The sequence below is a fragment of the Pantherophis guttatus genome, chromosome 7, assembly GCF_059756535.1.
Source record: "Pantherophis guttatus breed Tessera chromosome 7, ASM5975653v1, whole genome shotgun sequence".
Lineage (NCBI taxonomy): Eukaryota > Metazoa > Chordata > Lepidosauria > Squamata > Colubridae > Pantherophis > Pantherophis guttatus.
In genome coordinates, this window is record NC_142069.1 from 68,380,557 (window position 1) to 68,402,466 (window position 21,910).

The 21,910-nt window shown below is 36.2% G+C and overlaps 2 protein-coding genes across 7 annotated transcripts in view; one reads left to right on the top strand and one right to left on the bottom strand.

Annotated features, from left to right (window-relative positions):
- KCND2 (potassium voltage-gated channel subfamily D member 2) overlaps positions 1-11,118 on the top strand; it is a 356,267-nt gene extending 345,149 nt beyond the window's left edge. For both annotated transcript variants that reach the window (XM_034431050.2, XM_034431052.2), the window contains 3 exons: positions 552-647; positions 2,293-2,540; positions 3,998-11,118. In XM_034431050.2, coding sequence (XP_034286941.1) covers positions 552-647; positions 2,293-2,540; positions 3,998-4,175 — 522 coding nt within the window. In that variant the 3' untranslated portion in view covers positions 4,176-11,118. The remainder of the gene's footprint in view (positions 1-551; positions 648-2,292; positions 2,541-3,997) is intronic.
- Positions 8,861-21,910, bottom strand: part of TSPAN12 (tetraspanin 12) — a 116,012-nt gene continuing 102,962 nt past the window's right edge. For all 5 annotated transcript variants that reach the window (XM_034431064.3, XM_087874190.1, XM_034431061.2 and 2 more), the window contains 2 exons: positions 18,996-19,139; positions 8,861-12,271 (listed from right to left, as the gene is read on the bottom strand). In XM_034431064.3, the coding sequence (XP_034286955.1) occupies positions 11,966-12,271; positions 18,996-19,139 (450 nt within the window). In that variant the 3' untranslated portion in view covers positions 8,861-11,965. The remainder of the gene's footprint in view (positions 12,272-18,995; positions 19,140-21,910) is intronic.

The window sequence follows — 21,910 nt, forward strand, 5'->3', positions numbered from 1 at the left end:
GCCATAGATTCGCCACCACTGTTCTAGAGAGTTCTATTCAGACATGACACTAATCATGTCCAACTTTTCACTGAATGGCTGCTTTTTTTCTGGATCACTCACATCACTGCTTTCATCCTGCATTTGTTGGCCCCATTTATATCAACTGACAAATGCAATAATGTTTTTTTTTCCTCAGGGGGTTTGTTTCCAAAACTGTTGAACCTCAACTCTCTTAATTCCCAGATGGCATGGGAGGTTGATTCCCACAATCTGGAGGACATCAGATTGGAGAAAGTTCACTTGTCTAAAAACCACTAAGGATTGGTTTGAGATGGTCAATGTCATGTTAGAACATTCAGTGAACAGTGACTTGCTTGCCTTGACTTTTATATCAAGTTTATAAGTAAACTGAAACAGATTTTTTTTTTTAAAAAAAAAAAGAAAGTTTATGCTATTTAATATTTCCATGATAGACGATTATAGTGGCTGGCCCTTTTTAAAGTCAAGAATTCAGTTTAAAGCCCATTCCTTCACAAATGAGAATAATGTAACATTCAATATATCAACAGCTATGTGGTGAAGAACAAGAGGCCTTTGTTAGCAAATCTGGTTCTTCCTTTGAAATCCAGCACCACCATCTGCTTCACTGTCTGGAAAAAACCACGGTAAGATGATAAACTGACAGCCTCCTTGTGATCTGTAAAAACAAACAAAAATTACATTGGTTGATCTTATTGCTTTAAGAACCGCTCCATGCTTTGGTAATGCTATGCTGATTTTTCCATTTACACATGGGCAGCCAACAAGAAACTATAGTGATCCATACTTTTTGTCACTGAGCTTCACCAATAGTCGTTGTTTAACAGTCCAAAGTATATGTTGCATCTTGCTCCTTTTCATATTCCTTGGTTCTTATATCTGAAAGAAATGCCAAAAGAAGGAGAACATATCCAAGAACAGATCATTGTTGCAGTTGTGTTGATTATTGGAAATGTCACACCAGGAGTGGTAATCCTGAATTAATAGCTCAGGTTCTCTCTGCCAGTTCTGATGACAAATTGTTGGGTTGGATTCAACATGCTGTTCATCTAAAAGAAGGACTTGGAAAAAGTTTCCTTCAATTGAAGGGAGGTAAACTTTGAAATCAATTATGTGGTTGTAATAATTGTACTTCTGCTTTTAATTTTTATCTGTAGCAGATTAAAACACTAGAACCTAACTATATCGGGCCTTTGTTTAGTTTTTATATTATTTTAAACATTATGGTTTCCATTTGCTCTTTGAAATTAGGTCAAGTAGTTGCCTCTGTTGAGATATCACCTGCTCTTTTGTACAATTGTGGATTGGTGGTAACCAGACCTTAATATATCTTCATGGTGCTAAATTTCATCATTCTATAACTTCAAAAAATACCTCTGATCCTTTTGATTGTTTTTGTTTTATTAGAGAAAAATATGGGAGAAAGTATTGTTTTTCTTTTCAAATATTCTTTTTTTTATCTCCCAATTTCTCCCCTTCATCTTTGAGAGCAAGCATGATTAGCACAAATACATTATTTTATTGTTTTAATTATCTACAATATCTCAGGCAAGCTGTCATCAGGATCCAAAATATGCAGCATGGAGTGAACTAGAGGACCTAAATTGGTGTTATTGTAGGTAATATATTGGTATTGGTAATTTTTAACAGCAATTCCATATATCTCATGCAATCTCTGAAACTCAGCTCATTTTAAAGTAATTGCTTTTGTTGCTCTGTTAAGTTTAAGAAATTCAAACCCTATGATTTGCTTAAATCCAGTTAGTACCTATGCGGGGGTTGTTATACCCTGTTTCCCTGAAAATAAGATATCCCCTGATAATAAGCCCAATCGGGTTTTTGAGTGCAAGTGCTAAAATAAGCCTCCCCCCGAAAATAAGCCCTCCCCAAAAATATTTAAACGCAGAGCTGGAAATCAGGTAAGACAGTAAGAGGAGCCCCATCTTGGTCCACGTGCCCCAAAATAATAAGACCTCCCCAAAAATAAGCACGTATTTCCGGGTTCAAAAAAATATTTTCAGGGAAACACGGGTACTTTGGAAGGAAATTCCATTCATTAACCTGAAATGAAAAGCACATTTACTCAGTAGTATTTGGGCTCTGACTTCTTGTTAAGAATGGCCTTGCAATGACTAAATAGAAAAACATAGCCTATGTTTTTCTATTTAAACTATAGTTTAAAAATGCTGCCAATGAAATATGAGTACCTTGCATAAGTCACTGTTACCATGTCAATTTATGCCTCTTTTTCTGTCTATGTCTGTGGCCCAGAATCATGACTTTGTGGATGAGCAAACCTATGAAGAAAACTGTATGGAGGTTTCTACAGTCAACCGGCAATCTAGCCATAGTCCTTCTCTTTCTTCTCAACAAGGAGTGACAAGCTCTTGCTGTTCCCGACGACATAAAAAGACATTCCGCATCCCAAACACCAATATAACCAGTAGCCGTCCAAGTAGTGTCCAAGAACTCAGCACTATTCAGATCAGATGCATGGAAAGAACACCTCTGTCAAACAGGTACTTCGGTTGTAAAAGTGCTCCTAGATAAGTGTTTTTGATAAAATGTTCAAATTTGCCAGGGGAAAAAATTAGCAAGATGTATACATGATTGTTTGTACTTGCTGTGTTTCAAATAATAACCTCTACTAGAAGGAAAAGCATCATTCCCTGTGGTCATGTCATAACACAGGTCCCTCCAAATAAAGGTAAAGCATAATTTTAAAAAATTAAAAAGTGGCTGAAAATGTATTTAATGTAGGAATTTGATTGGTACTTTTTAAATTGCTGGTGCTAAACTGTCAAGCTATGTCTAAAGCATTCTAGAAAAAGCATTTTCATGCTTACATTGTAGGATAGAGGTGAATGAGTTTCTTTAATATCAATATTCATTTCATGATTCTTTTGTGTAAAATGATGAGCCTTTCTGGCAGTACTTTTTCATTATATCTTCCAATTTATATTTTATTATAAATGAAATTTGATGATTTCATTATGGCAAATCACCATGAATTTCACGAGGATAAGGTGATTTTCAAAAAGACAGAAATGTATTGTGTTCATTAGATGACAGTCACTCAGGACAGAGCAAAACACTGCACTGAGAAAAACTTATTTGGGAAAACGTTCCTTGAATGTAATGAAAATGAGAATAATTTCTACTTCCAAACTCAAGTTTAGTTTGTGATTACAGGTGGGAATTAAATTCCTATGACCCAACTAGTGGAAGTTAGTTTATAAATAATTATTTAAATATGCATCTCAATGTATTTAGAGTCAGACTTCTTCTTACAACTGATAGTTCAACATATTAACCTGTCCATTCATCATTGTCATTTTATTTGAGTGCATGTCCACCTGAGTTTTAGTCTCTAAATATGTCATACATATCTTCAAAGCTATGTTGGTTTGTAAGCTGTTGTATAATTAAAGCTAACATATGAGTTCCTTAATTTCATTATGATCAATATTATACATGAGTTGATTTTTTTTAAGCCATGAACCATTCCAAAACAATAGACTAAACTCATTTAGCACTTCCAAATTCATCCATTTGAGCTAGGTAAATGTAGAAGATGTAAGAAAAAGATATTCAGAAACAGTAAGCATCTAACATACAGTTTGATCTAGCAATTAAGGCACCAAGAAACCAGGAGCCTCTGAGGCACCTTAAGCATGAAAAACTAACTGGGTGCCCTTGGGACCACCACTTTCTCTCAGCCCAAATCAGGTTACAGGGTTGTGAGAAAAATAAGAGGATGAAGAAGCATTAGGTATGTTCGCTGCCTTGAGTTATTTCTAAAAATAATAAAGGCAGAATCTAAACCAACAAACAAACAAATAATATAAAGTCTTCTCTATATGTGACCTGACCAACATGCCTCTTGGATTATTTTCTGACATACTAGAATTGAATAAAAACCCTAAAGCAGATGGAATGTTTACATGATTTGTTTCTGTTTTTCTCTCATCTCTAGTCGATCCAGTTTAAATGCCAAAATGGAAGAGTGTGTAAAACTAAACTGTGAGCAGCCTTATGTAACCACAGCAATAATCAGCATCCCAACACCACCTGTGACTACCCCGGAAGGAGACAATAGACAGGATACTCCAGAGTATTCAGGAGGAAACATCGTCCGAGTATCTGCTTTATAAAAACAAAGACCATTGAGTAGCTGTCAAGATTCAGAAGATAGAGGGCTATATCTCTGGATTAAACAGAACAGCCACAGATAATGGAAGGATTCCAGAGATACAAAGTATTCTAACTTTTCAATATTGAACTGTGTGCAGTGAACAACCAAATGAAATTTCTATATGAACTGGACCTTTTCTGGAATAAACTCTTGTGTGACTCTTTTCATTTACTGTACGAGCACAATGAAATGTCTCCAATTAAAGCTTCTTCTTACCATGGGATGTAGAAAAAAATCTTTTTAATAAAATACCTTTAAAAAAAACACAAAGACACATACCACCATTCAGACAGTTTATTTTCCAGCCAAATGCAAAATTAAGGATGGACCCAGTTTTGATAACGTGTTCTCTTTTTTCCTATTGATAAAACATGAACTCATCAATCAGCTGACATCAAAAGAGAGAGAAATGGCTCATCCAGTATGTATATCGATTGAAAGAAACAACTCATATGCATGTGAAAATTCTTTGAAGCTGTGATCTGAATTTACTTCTGTTGTTTACTTCAGACTAGGCATGATAACATTTTACTGTAAAAAAGGGGCATTTCTGTGCACTTATAAAAGCTGATCGTTAATGTTCCATGGTGTACAAATAATTTGCTGGAGAGGGGTGGGAATGGGAAGAGAAAAAATTCATATTCAAAACACACATTAGTGAACTTGAGGTGTTCAGTTAGTTTAATATTTATAATTGTTTTCCCTTACTTCCTTGGTACTGTTACAACTGCAATAATTCAATATACATCTGTTGTATCAGGAATCAGTCTTTTATTTATATAACTGCACAAAGTCAGCTATAAAATAAAAACCCACATTGATAATCAATACGTTATGTAACATGAAAAAGTTTAATGTTTTAATCATTTAAGGCCAACAATAATTCTGCCAACCTTTTTTGTTTTTCTCTTATCCTACAATTCTTCAAAGCCAATCTTTGCTTTTCGTTATTTGTTTTGTTCTCCTTTGAATACAGTTTTCCTGTTTTTTAAAAAAAAACTTGATCTATAAGCATCATTCTATAGTGTATGTTTTCTGAATTAATTAAGTCTTCCTAATGTGATGTTACAATGTAGCTGACATCTGATATTAAATTAACATGGTGTAGCATAAAGTCCTCTAAAACTGCTATATAATGATGTTAGATAAACTAAGCACTGGAAGTCGTACAGATAAGATTTGCTGAAGATTACATAAATCTGTCAAATCTGTTCTGAAGCACTGGATCAGATAGCTTAACAGGGCAATTCACAGTGAAGTGGAGTTTGAAAAAGTCAAGATGGCTACCATGACTACATCATCAAGGCCTGCCCCTTTTTTGCATGAGACGCCATTGCAGGACTAGCCCCATCTTTACATTTTTAAGTATGTCCCTTCGTGGATGCTCAATATTCTAAAATGGATTACAGTTGAAATTTAAAGCTTTAGCTCAGAACTACAAGAGTGTATTACTATAAGATCAGTACATATATTTTATCATGTCTTTTTGTTTCACTATCTAAAGGACTTTTAAAATGCTGCTTTTTCAAAAACCCAGTTTCAAAAACCCAACTTTCTTCAACTGTTTCTTCAGTTATTGTTATCTGTTTAGGAATGTGATAGCTTCCTATTATTTCACCTTATTAATCAAAGCAGTTGACAAAATATAACCAAATCTGGGAAGATTTTCTAAAGAAATTGATATATGGGCCAATATGAAATTTTATTTAACCTGAGAAGTGTCTTTACCTGAAGTATGGAAGAATGTCTATAAATGTTTCACTGATGTAATACTAAAAAAATTATTCAGATAGTCCTCAACTTACAATAATTCATTTAATCGCCATTCAAAGTTATGATGGTGCTGAAAAAGTGACTTACAACCAATTGTCACACAGTCTCCATGGTCATGTGATCAAAATGTGTGGCCTTGGCAACCACCGTTTATTTTTTATTTATTCATTTTTATTTATTTTTCTCCCATATTATTTTTTATACATAGTTCAAGATGGAGAACATATCTGATGCTCCTTCCTCCTCATACTTTCCCTACAATGACCTGTGAGGTGGTTGGACTGAGAGAGAGAGAGAGACTGGTCCAAAGTCACCCAGCTGTCATGAATTTACAATGGTCAGGTTATTCACCATTCATGATCTTCCTAGCTGGCTTCTGATAATCAAAGCCAATGGGGGAAACCAGACTCACTTAATAATCACAATTCACTTAACAACCACATTGATTTACTTAGCAGTTGTGACAAAAAAAAGATCATAACATTGAGCACAACTCACTTACCAACCATCTCACTTAGCAATAGAAGTTCTGGTCCCGATTGTGGTCATAGGTTGAGGACTGCCCGTACATTGGATGTTAGTGATCAGACCGTTCTTCTGTGTTTCTAAACAATCTAGTTTAAATTACCTGCAACACTTGTATTATTATGTGACCAGTGGTACAACCCAAAGCATCTCATTTCTCCAGTGCACTGGAGCAGGCTTTAGGGCAAGATATTCATCCCATAACTATGAATGGATTTGCCTGGTCTTGTTGCATTACTTTAGGGGTGATTTTTCCCTGGGAAACCAGGCGGTAGATAAACAGGCTGCAATAGAATCTGTGGTGGCTTTCTCAGAGGCCAGCCCAAACAAGAACTAATACAAATGGATGTAACATCTTATAGCAATAGCAATTAACCTCTCTCCCTTTGAGCAGTATACCTTTCAATTGGACTGTTTCAGAGGAAACACAAACATAATATTTAATGCTATATTGCCACATCTGGCTCTAAAATTGGTTAATATATTCCATGCCAACTTCCTGTAATAATGTAGTCACAAGGTAGGTTCAAGGTAAAAAAAATCATATTTCATCCTCCCTTTCCATCTTCTGGTTATGATTGATCTTAGTAAAGAATACAAAGTTGATGTTAATAAAGAGGAAAACTATAATTCAAAATGTACAATCTCTACTCACAGCTATATTTTTTATTACTAACTCACTCTTTGTACTTTATGCTATAGGAATTTGGGTTTTAGTAATACCCAAATATTAAATACAATTTTGACCAGTTTCTTCTCTTGAAATATCACCGGGTACATTAATTACATTTGTGGATGCTACTTTGCCGACAGAAACTGACAGTCGCAAACAGCTCCTGGTGAGCAGTGAGCAGAAACAGATTTTATCACTGAACTGCTGAATTCAGTCCACGAATAGCAATGGAGTGGTGTCCAAACTTCATGTCTCACAAAGGGTCAGCCTATTGCCCTAGCTTGTGCATCAGGTATTATTGATTTATGGCTACAACCTGTTTCTTTTCCCATATTTTTTTCAGTCAAGGCCAACTCTATTCTAAATTAGGAGCTTTATAAGCCAATTCTGACATTCCGGGATTTAAAAATTTAGTCTTCGGTAATGCTCTGAGAGCATAAATGGGAAAGCTGGAACACCAGTACTTAGAGAACAGGATACAGTCTAGCATTATGTTTGTCTTGACTCCTCTGCTCTTGTGTTTGATAAAATTTTGCATAATGCTAGACATCCATCACACAGCTACTATCATTTTCTCTGAAATGCAGAAGCTAAACATTGTTTTAGGTGATTTAAATGCTTTTTTTTTTGTAGTGAATGACTTGCGACTGTGTAAAATGCATCTGTACTGTAAATTAAATGTAATTATTTCTGTGTGTCACACAAAAAAATGTGTTTTTCTTTTTCTACTGTGGGGGAGATGAAATTTGTCTTGTGTTTCAGAAGAACATAAGATGTGTTATGCTAAATAAATCAGAGGTCCAAGGAGTACTTAAATAAAACATCTGCATGCTTGAATGGGAACCTGGTTTTGCAATAACCTCATTCACAGAGAATTTTGTTCTTGCTTATATGTCAAATGATCTTGAATGAATGCAGAAAACCCTTGAGTAAAATTTCTCTTGAAATTCAATGTTATTCTTCATATATATATCTTTGGAACATCAAGACCAAATTCTGTTCAGGGCAATCAAAATAATTGAGTTTATACAAAAATACTTTGAAGCACGACAGGGCACAATTGTTATATGATCCTGAGAAAAAACATTGAAGCTTTAAAGAGTTACAGGAAAATATATTCGTATGTCCACATATTCCAAAACATCATTTAAAGAATCAGATTCAAAACATTGCATAGCTCTATGGGATATACAGCACACTTGCGTTCTATTTTTATGAACCTAAGAATATTTAAATGGAAACTTTCTGCTCAGTATAATCCTTATGCATAATCTACACCTATTTGCACTTTTCAGTAGGTGCAACGAAACTGTATATTAGTATGGCCAAACAGGAAAGAGCAAATTGGAGCTGTCTCCAAACTCTTATCAACTTTCTCCTTGACTGCTCTTTATAAGCAAAGTGAAAACGTCTTTAGATGGCATGTTGGCCTGACTAGTCATCTTTGATTTCAGCAATCTCAGCATGGCAGGCTGTGATTCTTGGGGTCTGCAAGAACTTCAAAAAGGCAGAATCCACTCAGATACCTGGACTAAGAAAACAAACCTCTTTTACCTAAAGACTAGCAAAGCAGTGTCCAAGAAATAAGATGCAGGTAGCTCTAGATTCATAATAAATCCCTGGTTAGAAGAAAAAAATCTAACAGCTCAATCCCATTAAAAGTCAAAAGGAAATTAGAGGACAATTCTTTTAATGAATCAATGAATGAACAACACAATACAAAATATATGACAGTAATGGCTTTACTGCTGATCACATTAGGCTTTGTTATCCTTGCCCATAATGAAGTCCAGGGCAAGCTGTGACTATTTAAAAATCACAAGAGTACAAGCTTCCATTTATCCCTGGCACTTTCATCCTTTTCTGCTACTGGTGGGAATTGTGTAAGAATAAAAGAACTTCACAAGTTCAATGCATCATGCTTGAGAGATAAGGCACATGGTCAATCACTTAAACACTAGTTTCCAAACATTTGCTTTAGCCCAGGCCTTTTCTATTTTCAGCTTGCAAAGAACAATGGGGGGATATCTAATTTTGACACCCAGACTGTATCTCTCAGGAGAAACAATAATTTCAACTGCCTGCTTATAAAATGCATAACAGTAATACAACTAGCTGAAAAAATCAATTCTATAGTACATATAAAATACAGTAAGATAAGACTTTTTAGAATTCAATAAATAAGTTGTCTCATGGGAATTTAACCCACCCCAGTATTCAACATGAAAAATAATTACAACTTTTTTTTTCTTGCAATCAATAAAAATGCTAGAATTAATTGCATAAATAAGGACAAACTTAGATATTCCTTTAAAATTAAATTAGCAGATTTATATGGTGTATGCACAAGGAACCTAATTGGAATCAGGATCTCTCTTTATAGAAGGAGGCTTTGATTTCTGCTGTGATTCAAAATTGCTTCTCATTCGGTCCATTTTAATTGCCAAAAGGTAATTCATTAAAGTTATCTATTGAACCTCTTTTTGAGCTCAAGTTCTTCAAATCAAAATATTGCATGAGCAAATAGTTTAATCTCTTTTGCTCTCCTACATCAGAATCCCAATTTGGATTGGCTCCCGTGCATATTCTCTAAATAGAAGGAAAAAAACATAGTTTTTCAAAATAACCTGTTGTTTTAGCCTATTGATCAGCTAATCCATGATGTGTATTTATAAAATCAAAAGTGCGGTTATAAGTACTGTCATGAGATCAATCTCTGGTTCCTCATTTTCCCCTCCTGCCTCTTTGCATGCTCAGCTTGTAAGGAAACCTTTGGGTTTATTAAATCACAGTTTTATTAAGTTACAATTTCCCATGATAATTAAAGTGGAAAATGTTTTTTGCATACTCTCTAGAATCTTGATTTGCAAATTAAAGTTGAAACTGTCATTTACAATTCTAATTTGTAGACTGTATTTAAATTTCAGCTTTTTTCTTGGAGACTGAAAAGCTCAACAAACTATGTTATCTTTCAAGCTATGTTTAGTAGAGAAGAAGGATAAGATGAAGATACAGATATAGCTGTTGTCTGGTTATACTGTAACAAATCATGGTTTCTCTAAGCAGTATTATGTCTGACCTGATTACAAAACTGAAATAGTGCAAAAGAATATCCATGCAAATTATACACTGCTAGGCATTTACTAGTCTCCCCCCATCAAATATGCAAATTCTGATGAAAATATGCAGCTGGTAGGTGATCCAAAAATTCCTACGAAAGAGATACTTCCGTGACATTCAAATGAGCCAAATCATTCATGAATATATATTTCCACAACGCTAAGTACAAAATCTAAGCAAAGTTAAGTAAGCTTATTCTCATTGATTTCAGTGGTTAACTGGGTAAATCATCCTCCAAATTTCTTACTGAAAAATAAGTAGGGTAGGGGAAAAGTTGGAATACTTTTACAAGGAGCTTTTCTTTGGAGACAATATAGATTGCCTCTAACTTAAGTTTCAGCAAATAAAGATATGAATAGAATTATCTCAAGGTGAACATTCACACACACACACACACACACACACACACACACACACACACACAACACACAACTTATCTGTCACATATAACAAATACACTTAAGTATTAATATGTATTTTTTTCTTCAGTCCACATAATTTAATTTGAAAATTAATTAAGTCATTAAAAATTAAATGATTCACATACTTCCTTAAACTAAACAAAATGATGCTAAAATAAGATTATCCTCTTTACAAAAATCCAAATTTCCATATTGATAGCAATTCTATTACACATACACACACATTATATACATGTCTATCCCTGATCTTTTAGTGGCAATTACCACCATTATTTAGTAATAACAGTTGTCATGGGTTCTCTTTAAGCTGTTCTTTGTGCCTTTATTGTGGGACACACCGACTATTTGCTTGCTTGCAGGATATGAGACTATGATATATATATATATTTTTTTTTTTTAAAAATCCATTAACGTTGGTGTTGTAATGCACAAACAAAAGAGGACGATCCAAAGTTTATACGCATGTGTTGGGAAATGATGTACTGTTAAGTAACTGGATTTCATGCCTGGATTTCACTGATAGCTACATTTCAAATGCAAATCCTACATCTGCTGTATCAAAGGGCATTACCATCAGTACATCCATGACCACAGTGCTACTGTGAATTATTTTTCTCACATGCAATTCTATGTGTGGATTAAACTAATAAGAGTGTCATATTTTCAGAGGTGGTTTTTTTTTTTAAGTTTCTGAAAGGTCCAAGTTCAGAGTTTTCTCAGCTGTGATTAACAACTGCAAGGAAGCAGATCTGAATGCAACATGTTCAGTAATTGTGGCTTGCCAGTTTCCATTCCTTGAAAATGAAATGGAAAAATCACTTAAATTATATGTAACTGTTGAATGCTGATTGTCTACGGCTGTCTATCATCTGTGGGGCTTTCAACACTGAACATTTCCATTCTCAATCTTAACAGAATTGTTGAAGTGAAAACTTTAAATAGGTAAGACCTCTAAAATTATTCCTGCCTATTTTTTTCCACTCATTATGAGACTAGTGATCTACTTTCCACATGGTGCATACAATCTCATGAAAAATGAGGAATTGTCCTTATTCTGTAAAACAATTATTTTTAGCATTACAACTCTAACAAGTTTTATGAGAAAAAGAAAAACAATTGTCCTCAAGAGAATCTTAGTTCCATGCTTTCTTTTCCATGGCAGCTTAAAATGTAATGTCCAGGATCCAAAATGATGGCTATATTCAAATTGTAGAAATCACGGACTGGCATATTGCGCTATAGTTCCTCCATTTCAAAGTGTGTGTTAAAGCTGTTTGCTATTGTGGTATGTTCAAGGATCCTTGTCAGGCTGGGTTTTAATAACTCCACAGAATGACATGACAGGTGTTGAGTGGCATCCTTCTTCAAAGACAGCATTTGGTCTGTGCGTGGATCCTGGCGATCATAATACAGAGCCCACACTAAAGTAATTGTAAGGATCATAGCCAAAATTTGGGTAACCCCTATGGAGATTCCTAGAAATCGAAGCACCTGCAGCTGCTTAGTTCCTCTCAGGAATGTGTACATCTTTTTGTCACAACCCTGGAACAAAAAAAAAAAAGAAAAAAGAAAATTCAGCATATCTATACTGTGCCCAGAGATGCTTGCAATCAGAAATTCTAAGTACCTCAAATGGGGCAGTTACTCTCTAATTCTGACCAACTGACTCAGAGTGGTGCCATAATCTACTCTACACAAAGAACAGTTTTATCAGATTCAGCTACCTACTTTATATTTATTAAAAACCTTTTCCTGGATATTACATATTAGCCTGTCTAGAAAGGAAAACGTTGTGAGTTCAAATAGTGTTCCACTGAATTAGACTAAAAAGGGAAAGAAAAGTATTAAAAATGAATGACTGGCTATAACAGATTTTATTTCTAGGACTATGGCCAAAGTTATTGGAATGATATGAATGCAGGCACATGTTGCATTCTATAAGGACTAGTAAAAATGCACAGGTCGTCCTTGTATAGTGACTGCCTCTGTCAGCAACCATTTGCAGTTAAATGGAGATGAAAAAGTAACTTTGCAACAATGATGCATTTATGCCGTTTACAGTGTCCATCTCTCTCTTTCTCTCAATCAGTTGCTCATCATTACAGTCAGTTTGTCACATTGTCCTGTGCCTGACCTGGGTTGTTTATTCCCCTCCCCCTTGCGCTGTGGAGAGATTACCTAAACAAGCTATCTCTTCCTGAGCTGACACACATCCTTAAAAAATGCTAACTACAAGTTAACAAGCTCAACTCTCTGATCTTAATTAGAACTCTCTAGCCAGCTTGTACTGTTACCTGTAATGAACCAGACCATAATCAGTTTCATGCTACAGGCTTCCTTTTTCCTAACAGGCAGCTGCAAACGGGCTAGGCAAACAGCTGATGCTAATGCATTCCTTTCCGTGTGTATTCCCTATTGTGTGTCTGCTTAGTCTCTTTCTCTCCAATGAACGTAAATACGGACATCACTTCTCTTCTTGCTAATTTTCCCAGCACAAGGGTGAGCATTCCAAAGAATAGGGGAGTGGGGAGAAGGACTGTAAGATTAGCCCTTTTACTCAGCTTCATTCTAAGTTGGGTTCCAGAAACCTTCCTCAAAAATTGACTCACCTGGCTGTTTGCAGTGATATTTGTTGGTTTACCATATTTATATAGCCACTCATGTCACTAAAAGCAACTCTGGGCAGCATACAACACAAAAAATCACATAGAACATTAGCTGTGCATGGCCTTCATTGTCTATATATCTTAGGGTTCAGAGTATGAGAAGGGAACAAAACAAGCTTGAATTCCTGGTATAAAAAATCTATCATTTAATAGATATAAAGTATATAAAGAGTGCAATGGTGCCAATGATTGAAATATATCAGTGAGAGAATACATATTGTTCAAAAGAATGAAAAAGGAGGAAAAGTTCCACTGTTAAAATTATCTACACCTGCTCACAAATCAAATGAATTTGGCAACATTGTACAGAGCATTTGTGATAAAATAAATCAAAGAACAAACAAAATCAGTACTATTGCTAGTATTTATTCTAATAAGGAAAAGCCTTTCCAAAAGAAAATGCAATTAATAAAGAAAAATAAAATTAAACCCAAGAGGGATTTTAGTTATCCTAGAATCTGTGCCAATTTTAATAAATGTAGAGCAATGGCAAGCTTTAGTGAGACACTTATGAGAAAAGGAATACATATGAATAGAAGTTCTTAAAAAGGAGGTACTGAACAATCGCAAGCAATTTCAGTGAAAATCCAGGAATGAAGCAGACTACAAGCGGCCAATGTGGTTGCACAAAAGATTTTGTGAAGATATGAAACAGGAAAGTCACATCATAGAAAAAGGAACAGACCTCAAGGAAGAGTACATACAGGCAGCCCAGATCTGTAAATTGTATGAATGCTGTAACAATTAAGGGCTATGACAACATGGTCATTCTAATATTTGTGAGGAAATGTTGCTCTAGTTTCCGTTTCAATTCCTAAGGCTTTTCTTGCAAATCTATATTCAGTTTGGGAATTCTGGCATGTAAAAGGACTTTCCATCAGTATGCTAATAAAGGTAGTCCTCATTTAAAGATAGTAATTGAAACTAGCAACTGTGTTGCTAAGCGATGCTGTTGTAAAATGCAATGTCATGTAACAATGCCAATTTACAACAGCAATCTGGCAATGCCAGTTGAGTTTGCTAAGAGAATCCTATGTGGTTGTTAAGCATGACATCATCACCATTTGCAACTTCCTGTTCTGGCCTGCCGACGACCAGCAGAGCTGGGAGTAGAATCAGACAGTGAGGAGGTTGGGGAGGAACATGGGCCAGGCCTGGGGGCTGGGGAAAGCTCGGACGAGGGATCTGCGTCGGAGGCAGAGAGGGAGATAAGACAGCAGTGAAGCAGAGAAACAGCTGGAGCCCGTTCCCAGTGTGTGCATGCGCAGAGCTGCCAGAAGACAAGAACAACTCAGAAAGCAGGATCAATTTAGGGGTAAAGCCACACCTTGCAGATGATTGGCCCCTCCCATAAGAAACAAAAGAGGAGCAAATGGGGAGGGGACTTTTGCAGGAAACAATTCGTTCGTTTGGTAGTTTCAAGAGTGAAAAGTTCTGTTCGTGACTCTAAGAGACTCTGTGCCAAGTTTTGCCTTACTCTGTTTGGAAACAAGTTACGTTGCAGCTTGCCAAGCAAGATAAAGTGTGTTGAGAAATATTCCTTTGAAAAACTGTTTGGACAAACCTTGCTGATTGTGAATGAATGTAATTCACAGTCGTGTAAATAAAAGAGATTTTGCCGGGACCAATTCCTGCTTCCTGCTTTTTAAGGCAGCCTAGGTCAGAACACTTCCCTATTAACTTGTTTGTTGGAAGCCGGCAGAGAAGATTGCAAATGGCAATCAAGTGATTTCCAGATGCTGTGACTGCCCTAATTGTGAGCCAGGTGCCCAGCTCCCAAATCACAATCATGACTGTGGGGATGTTGTGATGGCTTCAACAATGAGAATCGGTGATAAGTCCCCTTGTTGTTATAACTTCAGTTGCTCAACAAGCAGTCATTAACTAAGGACTATTTGTATCATTTTCCAACTGACTTTCTCTAGAGCTACCCACAAAGATTTGACGAGAAAATCTTCTCAATTCTTACGTCTTGTCCAAGAAACATTCTGTTCACTTAGATTTGCCTTTGCCTTGCTATTGTGGCCTGTCAGCCGCCGACCCCTCCAGCAGCCAACTCAGAGGAGGCGTGAGAGTCAGCATCAGTTCAACCTGGGAGCTCCGAGGGGGAAGAGGGAATGGAGCTGCCAGAGAGAGAGACAGAGGCGGAGCTGGGCCATCTGTCAGCCCTCAGATGGAGAGTCAACAGCCCCCAGGTCTGGAGGTGGTTGATGAAGAAGAAGAGGAACAGCTGGGTCCAGTGCCTGATGCGTGGCTAAGCAGAAGGCAGAGAAGGGGAGAGCAGTGGAAAGCCATGGGCCAATCCTGGGGAAGGAAGAGCTACCGCTGCTAACGAGGCCCACCCTAATTCTTGGGATAAAAGGCACGGGGCAGAGATGAATAGGTGTGGCAGACAACTATTCATCTTCCGGACGGACTTGTTAGCCTGCAAGATAAAAGTTTTTGCCGGGACTGCCAGCATTCCGAACAAAGGAATCTTTTGAGTTCACGTCAGAGGGTTTGTTTGGGCAGCTGGGTCAGAACACTTGCACATGTTCTTGTGACCATTCAATGTTAGAGAAAAATCCCATGCTAATTCTGGATTTTTGAATGTATCTTTTTATTAGATTTCAGCAACAATCTGCTATCCTGGAAATGGGTCTGGATATAACTCTTAAATAAAAATAGAAGTAATCAGATATGTTAGTAGAAGTCTGCTTTTGGATAATTTTAGTATACATTGTATGCATTTTAAATGTTCAATTCATTAACAAGTTGTTGTTGTTTTTTTTACTTTGGTTAAATCTCAATTCACCTCTTCACCACAAACCTTTTAAAGCATTCACATTTATTTTCAACTGAAGCCAATAATATTGATCAGCAAGTTTTATTAGTCATTTATTTTTATTAGTCATATTTGTATGCCGCCCACTCTCCGAGGACTCTGGGCGGCTTACACCAAAGACAGTATACTAAATAGCATATTGCCCCCAACAATCTGGGTCCTCATTTTACCCACCTCGGAAGGATGGAAGGCTGAGTCAACCTTGAGCCGATGAGATTTGATCCGCTGATCTGCTGAACTAGTAGTCAGCTGAAGTAGTTGCAATACTGCACTCTAACCACTGTGCCACAAAACTCTTCAGCCGAGTTCTCTACAGATTTCTAAAAGTAGACTAAATTTCAAGCACTAGTCCAGATATTTAATAAAAACTTGAAACATTTAGAACAGTTTATCTTAAAGGCAGAGAAGGAAGAAAAAGAAAACTGCATGGAATTGAATAAAAGGGTTCCAGATTTCTAATAGTGGAAAATCAAAAATGATTATATCTCTCATATTTTCCCTCCCTTTGGATTTTTAGGAATCCTGGAAATTTGTGGCAAGTGAGAATAAAATCACTTATTGTGTCTCCTATAACAGCTGTCAAATTAAAAGGTTTATAATTCATCTTCAACCTCAGACAAAATCCTGTAGTTCAGCTTTTTAGATGATTGAAATATGAAGAAAGAGTATAAAAAGAGCAGAAGTTTAATTTGTTGAAGCAACTAGTCAATGTCTTTAGTTCATAATCTTATCATAATGCACACAGGTAGTCCTTGACTTATAACCTTTGTTTAATGACCAAAGTGGCATTGAAAAAAGTGACTCATAACACTTATGACAATTGCAGCATCCCTATAGTCATCTGATCAAAATTCAGATGCTAGGCAACTGGCTCATATTTATGATAGTTGCAGTATCGCAAGGTCATTTTGCAACCTTTTGATAAGCAAATTCAATGAGGAAGCCAAATTCAATTAACAACTGTATTACTAACATAATTGCAGTAATTCACTTAATAACTGTGACAAGAAAGGTCATAAAATGGGCCAAAATTCATTTAACTGTCTCGACTAATTTCAACTAGTATCAACTAATTTTGGGCTCAGTTGTGGTCATAAGTTGAGAATTACCTGTAACTGTAATGCTAGCAATTTTTTAAAGATTTCTAAAAAAGAATGACCAAACATATGGGCATTCATTAAGGTATTGCATTGAACTTTAAATATATTTTAATGTTTTAAATTCCTTTATAAAGATTTTTATTTTTGGCTGGATTAACAGTGACACCAATAAGAACACTCAATAATTTCCTGCTGGAAGAGGGGAATGAAAAAATATATATAGTCATGCCAAACTTGTCTTTAGAAAACTGATTTCTATTTCAGAAGAAAACCAGCTCTATATGAGCTGCCCATGAAGCATCTGATTTGAATGTTCAAATTCACCAAAGGTAAGGCTATCAATGGCTGTGGGCCATGGTGGCAATACTATCTCCAAGTTCATAAACAGTTTACATCTAAATACTGCTACATGGGAAAAAGACTTGTGCCTTGTTTTTGGTCTTCCTGGATCAAAACAAAATCAAGAATTTTGTTATAGTCTAAGAAAAATGTCAGTAGAAAAAAGGAACTCACTTCCTTATAGAAAATGGCCCAGGATTGGACTTTTAATTGTTTGGCTCCTGAAGGTCACAAGAGACATGTTAGAAACATACTTTGAAATCATCAAAGTAAGAAGAAACAACTTTTATGGCCTTTTCTCTGGAAGGGATTAGAAATGGAGGGGTTAAAGCTAAATTGACCCTTTTCCTACCTTATCTAGAGGGGAGCTGGCTCTGAATATCCCCAAAGGAATGTTGTGGACTGCATGTTCCCCACTTCTTATGGATGCTCATCCCAGTTTTATATACGCACACATACACACATTACTACTACTTCTAATACTAATACTACTACTAAAAATTCTCATTATCATGACTTTCAACTGTGTGAAACAGTACATCACAGGAAGGCAATTTTTAAACCAAGGTACCTCAAATGGCTCAATTTCCAGACTGCATTCAAAATCTAGGACCTGTGGGAATGAAATTTGGGGAAGCTGTGGCTGTTTCAGTGCAACTGCTGCTGTCATATGACATTCATTTTGGCACTGTGGCGCAGTGGTTAGAGTGCAGCACTGTAGGCTACTTCTGCTGACTGCCGGCTGCCTGCAATTTGGCAGTTCAACTCTCACCAGGCTCCAGGTTGACTCAGCCTTCCATCCTTCCAAGGTGGGTAAAATGAGGACCCAAATTGTTGGGGAGGGGGCAATATGCTGACTCTGTAAATCGCTTAGAGAGGGTTGTAAAGCACCGTGAAGAGGTATAAAAGTCTATTGCTATTTTAAACAGTCTATGACAATTTCCCAATCAATCTCACAATATCTCGCTCCCTCCCCTCCCACCAGCAGCCATTTATCTGTGAAGGGAAAGGAAGGGAAAATTTGTGATACCCCCTGCCAGATTCCCACAAAGAAACTCAATGGGGAAGCTTCCAAGAAGTAGGAAATCATTTCTACTCCTGCTGCTTTTATGCCCGCCCATTCTGTTTCTTGGTTTAGCTAAAGAAATACTCTGAAATGATGACGCAATGGGGTAAGCATTGTCTAGTAAAAAAATAAAGTCCAAATTCCGCTATCAATGTCCGCATGCAGCTGAAGACTTTAGAATGATGTGCTTATACTGTAGGTGGAAAGCAGCTGTAGCAAATAAAACACCCAGTTCCCAGGCTTAGAAGTAGGTTTTTGTTTAAAGTCTTACCTCCTGGTAAAGGTCACTAAGATCTTCATGGTGTGCCTGTTTAGAACATCCTGGGAATTCCCTCACACAGCAGGAATCAGGAGGCCAATCCATCTCTGTCATTTCCAGCCAATCCGTGAAATACACCACTCCACAGCATTTAAACTGCAAAAGAACCATTGTATGATGCTTAAGGACCACAGAATGCAATGAACAATTCTGAGTTGCATTCAAGCTTGCAACTTCTCTAAAGGAAGCCTTGTTTTGAATAGCAATACTCTAGAAGAAAACAAGGCCTCTTTAGAGCTATAAAGAAAAACAGCTTGGAATGTTGCCCAAGCCAAACATCATCTTATCCTTCCATTCCATGAACTACCTAAAGCACTTATGTGTCTGAAGATAGATATTTTGTAAACTTCAAGAGAGCCTAAATGAAATTCCTCTCAAAATACAATATGAAAATTATCGTCCAAACCTCAAGGCCTTTGTTTTCCTTTGTAACTCATCTTGGTAAGCAAAGCCTCTGATTTAAAATGGAAAAACAAAACAAAAAAAAACAAAACAGCATGCCTATTAGGAAATGAATGTATCCTAACTTTAAAAAATTGTTTCCCAAATAAAATTATGTGTTTTTGGTGAAATAAAAAGATAGGTACTCACTAAAGTAGAAAGCAAGTAAGTTCCAAATACTTTCAAAAGCTAAACAGTAATTGGTCAGTTAGCAAAATGTTATATTGGGAAATACTCCAAATTAGTTTTATTCCTAAAACTGTATGTAAGTCAGCATTTCTAATTAAGCCACCTAAAAATTGCTTTGGGCCTGGAATGCCTTTCACAAGTATCTCTGTTTCAAAAGTTAGATTTGCATATTTGGCAAGAGAATATTATTGGAATTTAGGCATAACTTACAGAAGTTTATAGCAGGAAATATCTATTAATAAACTGTCACTTCTGTGCCATTAAGACTGGATTAAAGTAATTCTATTTTTCTGATAATTTTTCATTTTCCCAGAAAAAGTTTCTAATCCTCATGACAGAATCTAGATTTCTAAATAATATGTAACTGGGCAAAGGAGTAATGATCTTACTGGTTTTCTAATGTAAAATAAATTAATGAATAAAAAATGAGAGCGTAGTTTGGTCTAGTGGTTAAGGCATCAGGCTAGAAGAGACTAATTCTGCCTTAGGCATGACAGCCAGTTGGGTGACTGTAAGCCAGACAATCTCAGTCTAACCCAATTCACAGGCTTGTTGTTATGGGGAAAACTGGAGGAGAAAGGAGTGTGAGATATGTACACTACCTTAAATTATTTATAAAAAACAATAAAGACAGGATAAATATAAATAAATTAACAGCCAAACATTTGTTTTGTTTTGAGATGGGTACTTTGGGAGAGCGGAAGCTGGGATGGAAAATCTATGGGAAACCAAAATCACCCATTCCCAGGTTTCTGAATAATAACATTTTTATGGAATCTCAAACACCCAAAACTGTGTTTGATAGAAAATCAAGAGAAAATCAGGACTAAATCTCAATTAAAATCCTTCGGACTGTACAACAAGCAAATTATATGAGGAATTTTATGAGGAAAAGGCTTTTATGTTTCTTGTCCAGCTGTCTCTAAAAAAGGGTTAAAAATCCAAAAATTTTATATGTAGAAGTTCAAAGAAAGATAGCTACCTTTAGTAAGGCCAGTATATTGAAATGGGAGTACTACTATAAACACACCTTTAAAATGGAAAAATAGCTACAAATAGTCCTTGACTTATGAACATAATTGAGCCAGGAATTATGGTAGTAAGTCATTACAATCATTAAGTGGATCACCTCATGATTGCACAGAGTTTTATGACCTTTTTTTCCTGTGAATGTAGTGGTTGTTAAGCAAATGTGGAGGTCATTAAGCAAATCCATTTTATTTAAAGGGTATTTTTTGCAAGAACCTGGAAGTAAATGTTAGGAACTTGTAAAAAACATCAAAAATCAGTTATGTGACTGTGGGATGCTGTAAATGGCCAAACTGCGAGCCAGTTGCCAAGCACCCAAATGCTACCATGTGACCACAGATGGGGATGGGGGTTATGGTCTTCAGAACTTCAAAAATCGGGTTAAGTACCTCTTGGGGGCAGTGGCTGTCATAATTCTGAATGGTCGCTAAGTGAGGACTGCCTGTAAACGCAAAATGCCCAAGTATTTCAGCAGAACACATATTCAAGTGAAATTAGAGCATTTAGATACAATGATTAAATATGGAAGGTTTCACCAAGTTCCTTGCCATGGACACACATAGCACATATCTATGTAAAATATCTCAAACCAAATAGCCCATCGGCACCCATATTTTATAACAGCACATGTTATGTATGGTCAGAGGCCAAATATTACATTCAACATGGCTCTTCATAGAACTGAGAACTGCATGTATGAATCCAGTTGGGATAAAACATGTAAGGATGAAAATACGAATTTCTTTTACATGGTCATTGTTGTCTGCTATTTTGATATGTCTAATTTGCGTTTCTTGTATTTAGCTTAGCTGTGTATAATGTATTTGTTTAAGAGTATTTTTGTAGGTAACTTGGAAAGCATTGGTTACAGGGCAACTGGGAATTTGGATAAATGCATGGCATGTCTCTGCATAGACCAGATGACTTTGAAGAAATCTTGTTCAGATTTCTATTCAGTACAGCAGTGGCATATACCTGTCTTCTGTACTTCTGGCCCTGGCCCTCTGTTTGTAATAGTATCTCTCTCTTCTATCAATTCTCATGTGTGTCCATGTAAGTGTTTTTGGCATGTCCATAGTTAGCCTTTATTTATTTACAAGATTTATCTGCCAATTCAGTTCAATCTGCCAAATCAGTTCAACCCTTCAATACAACAGGCAGCATACAAATATTAAAAGTTTAAAAAGTTTACAACATAGCAATAATAG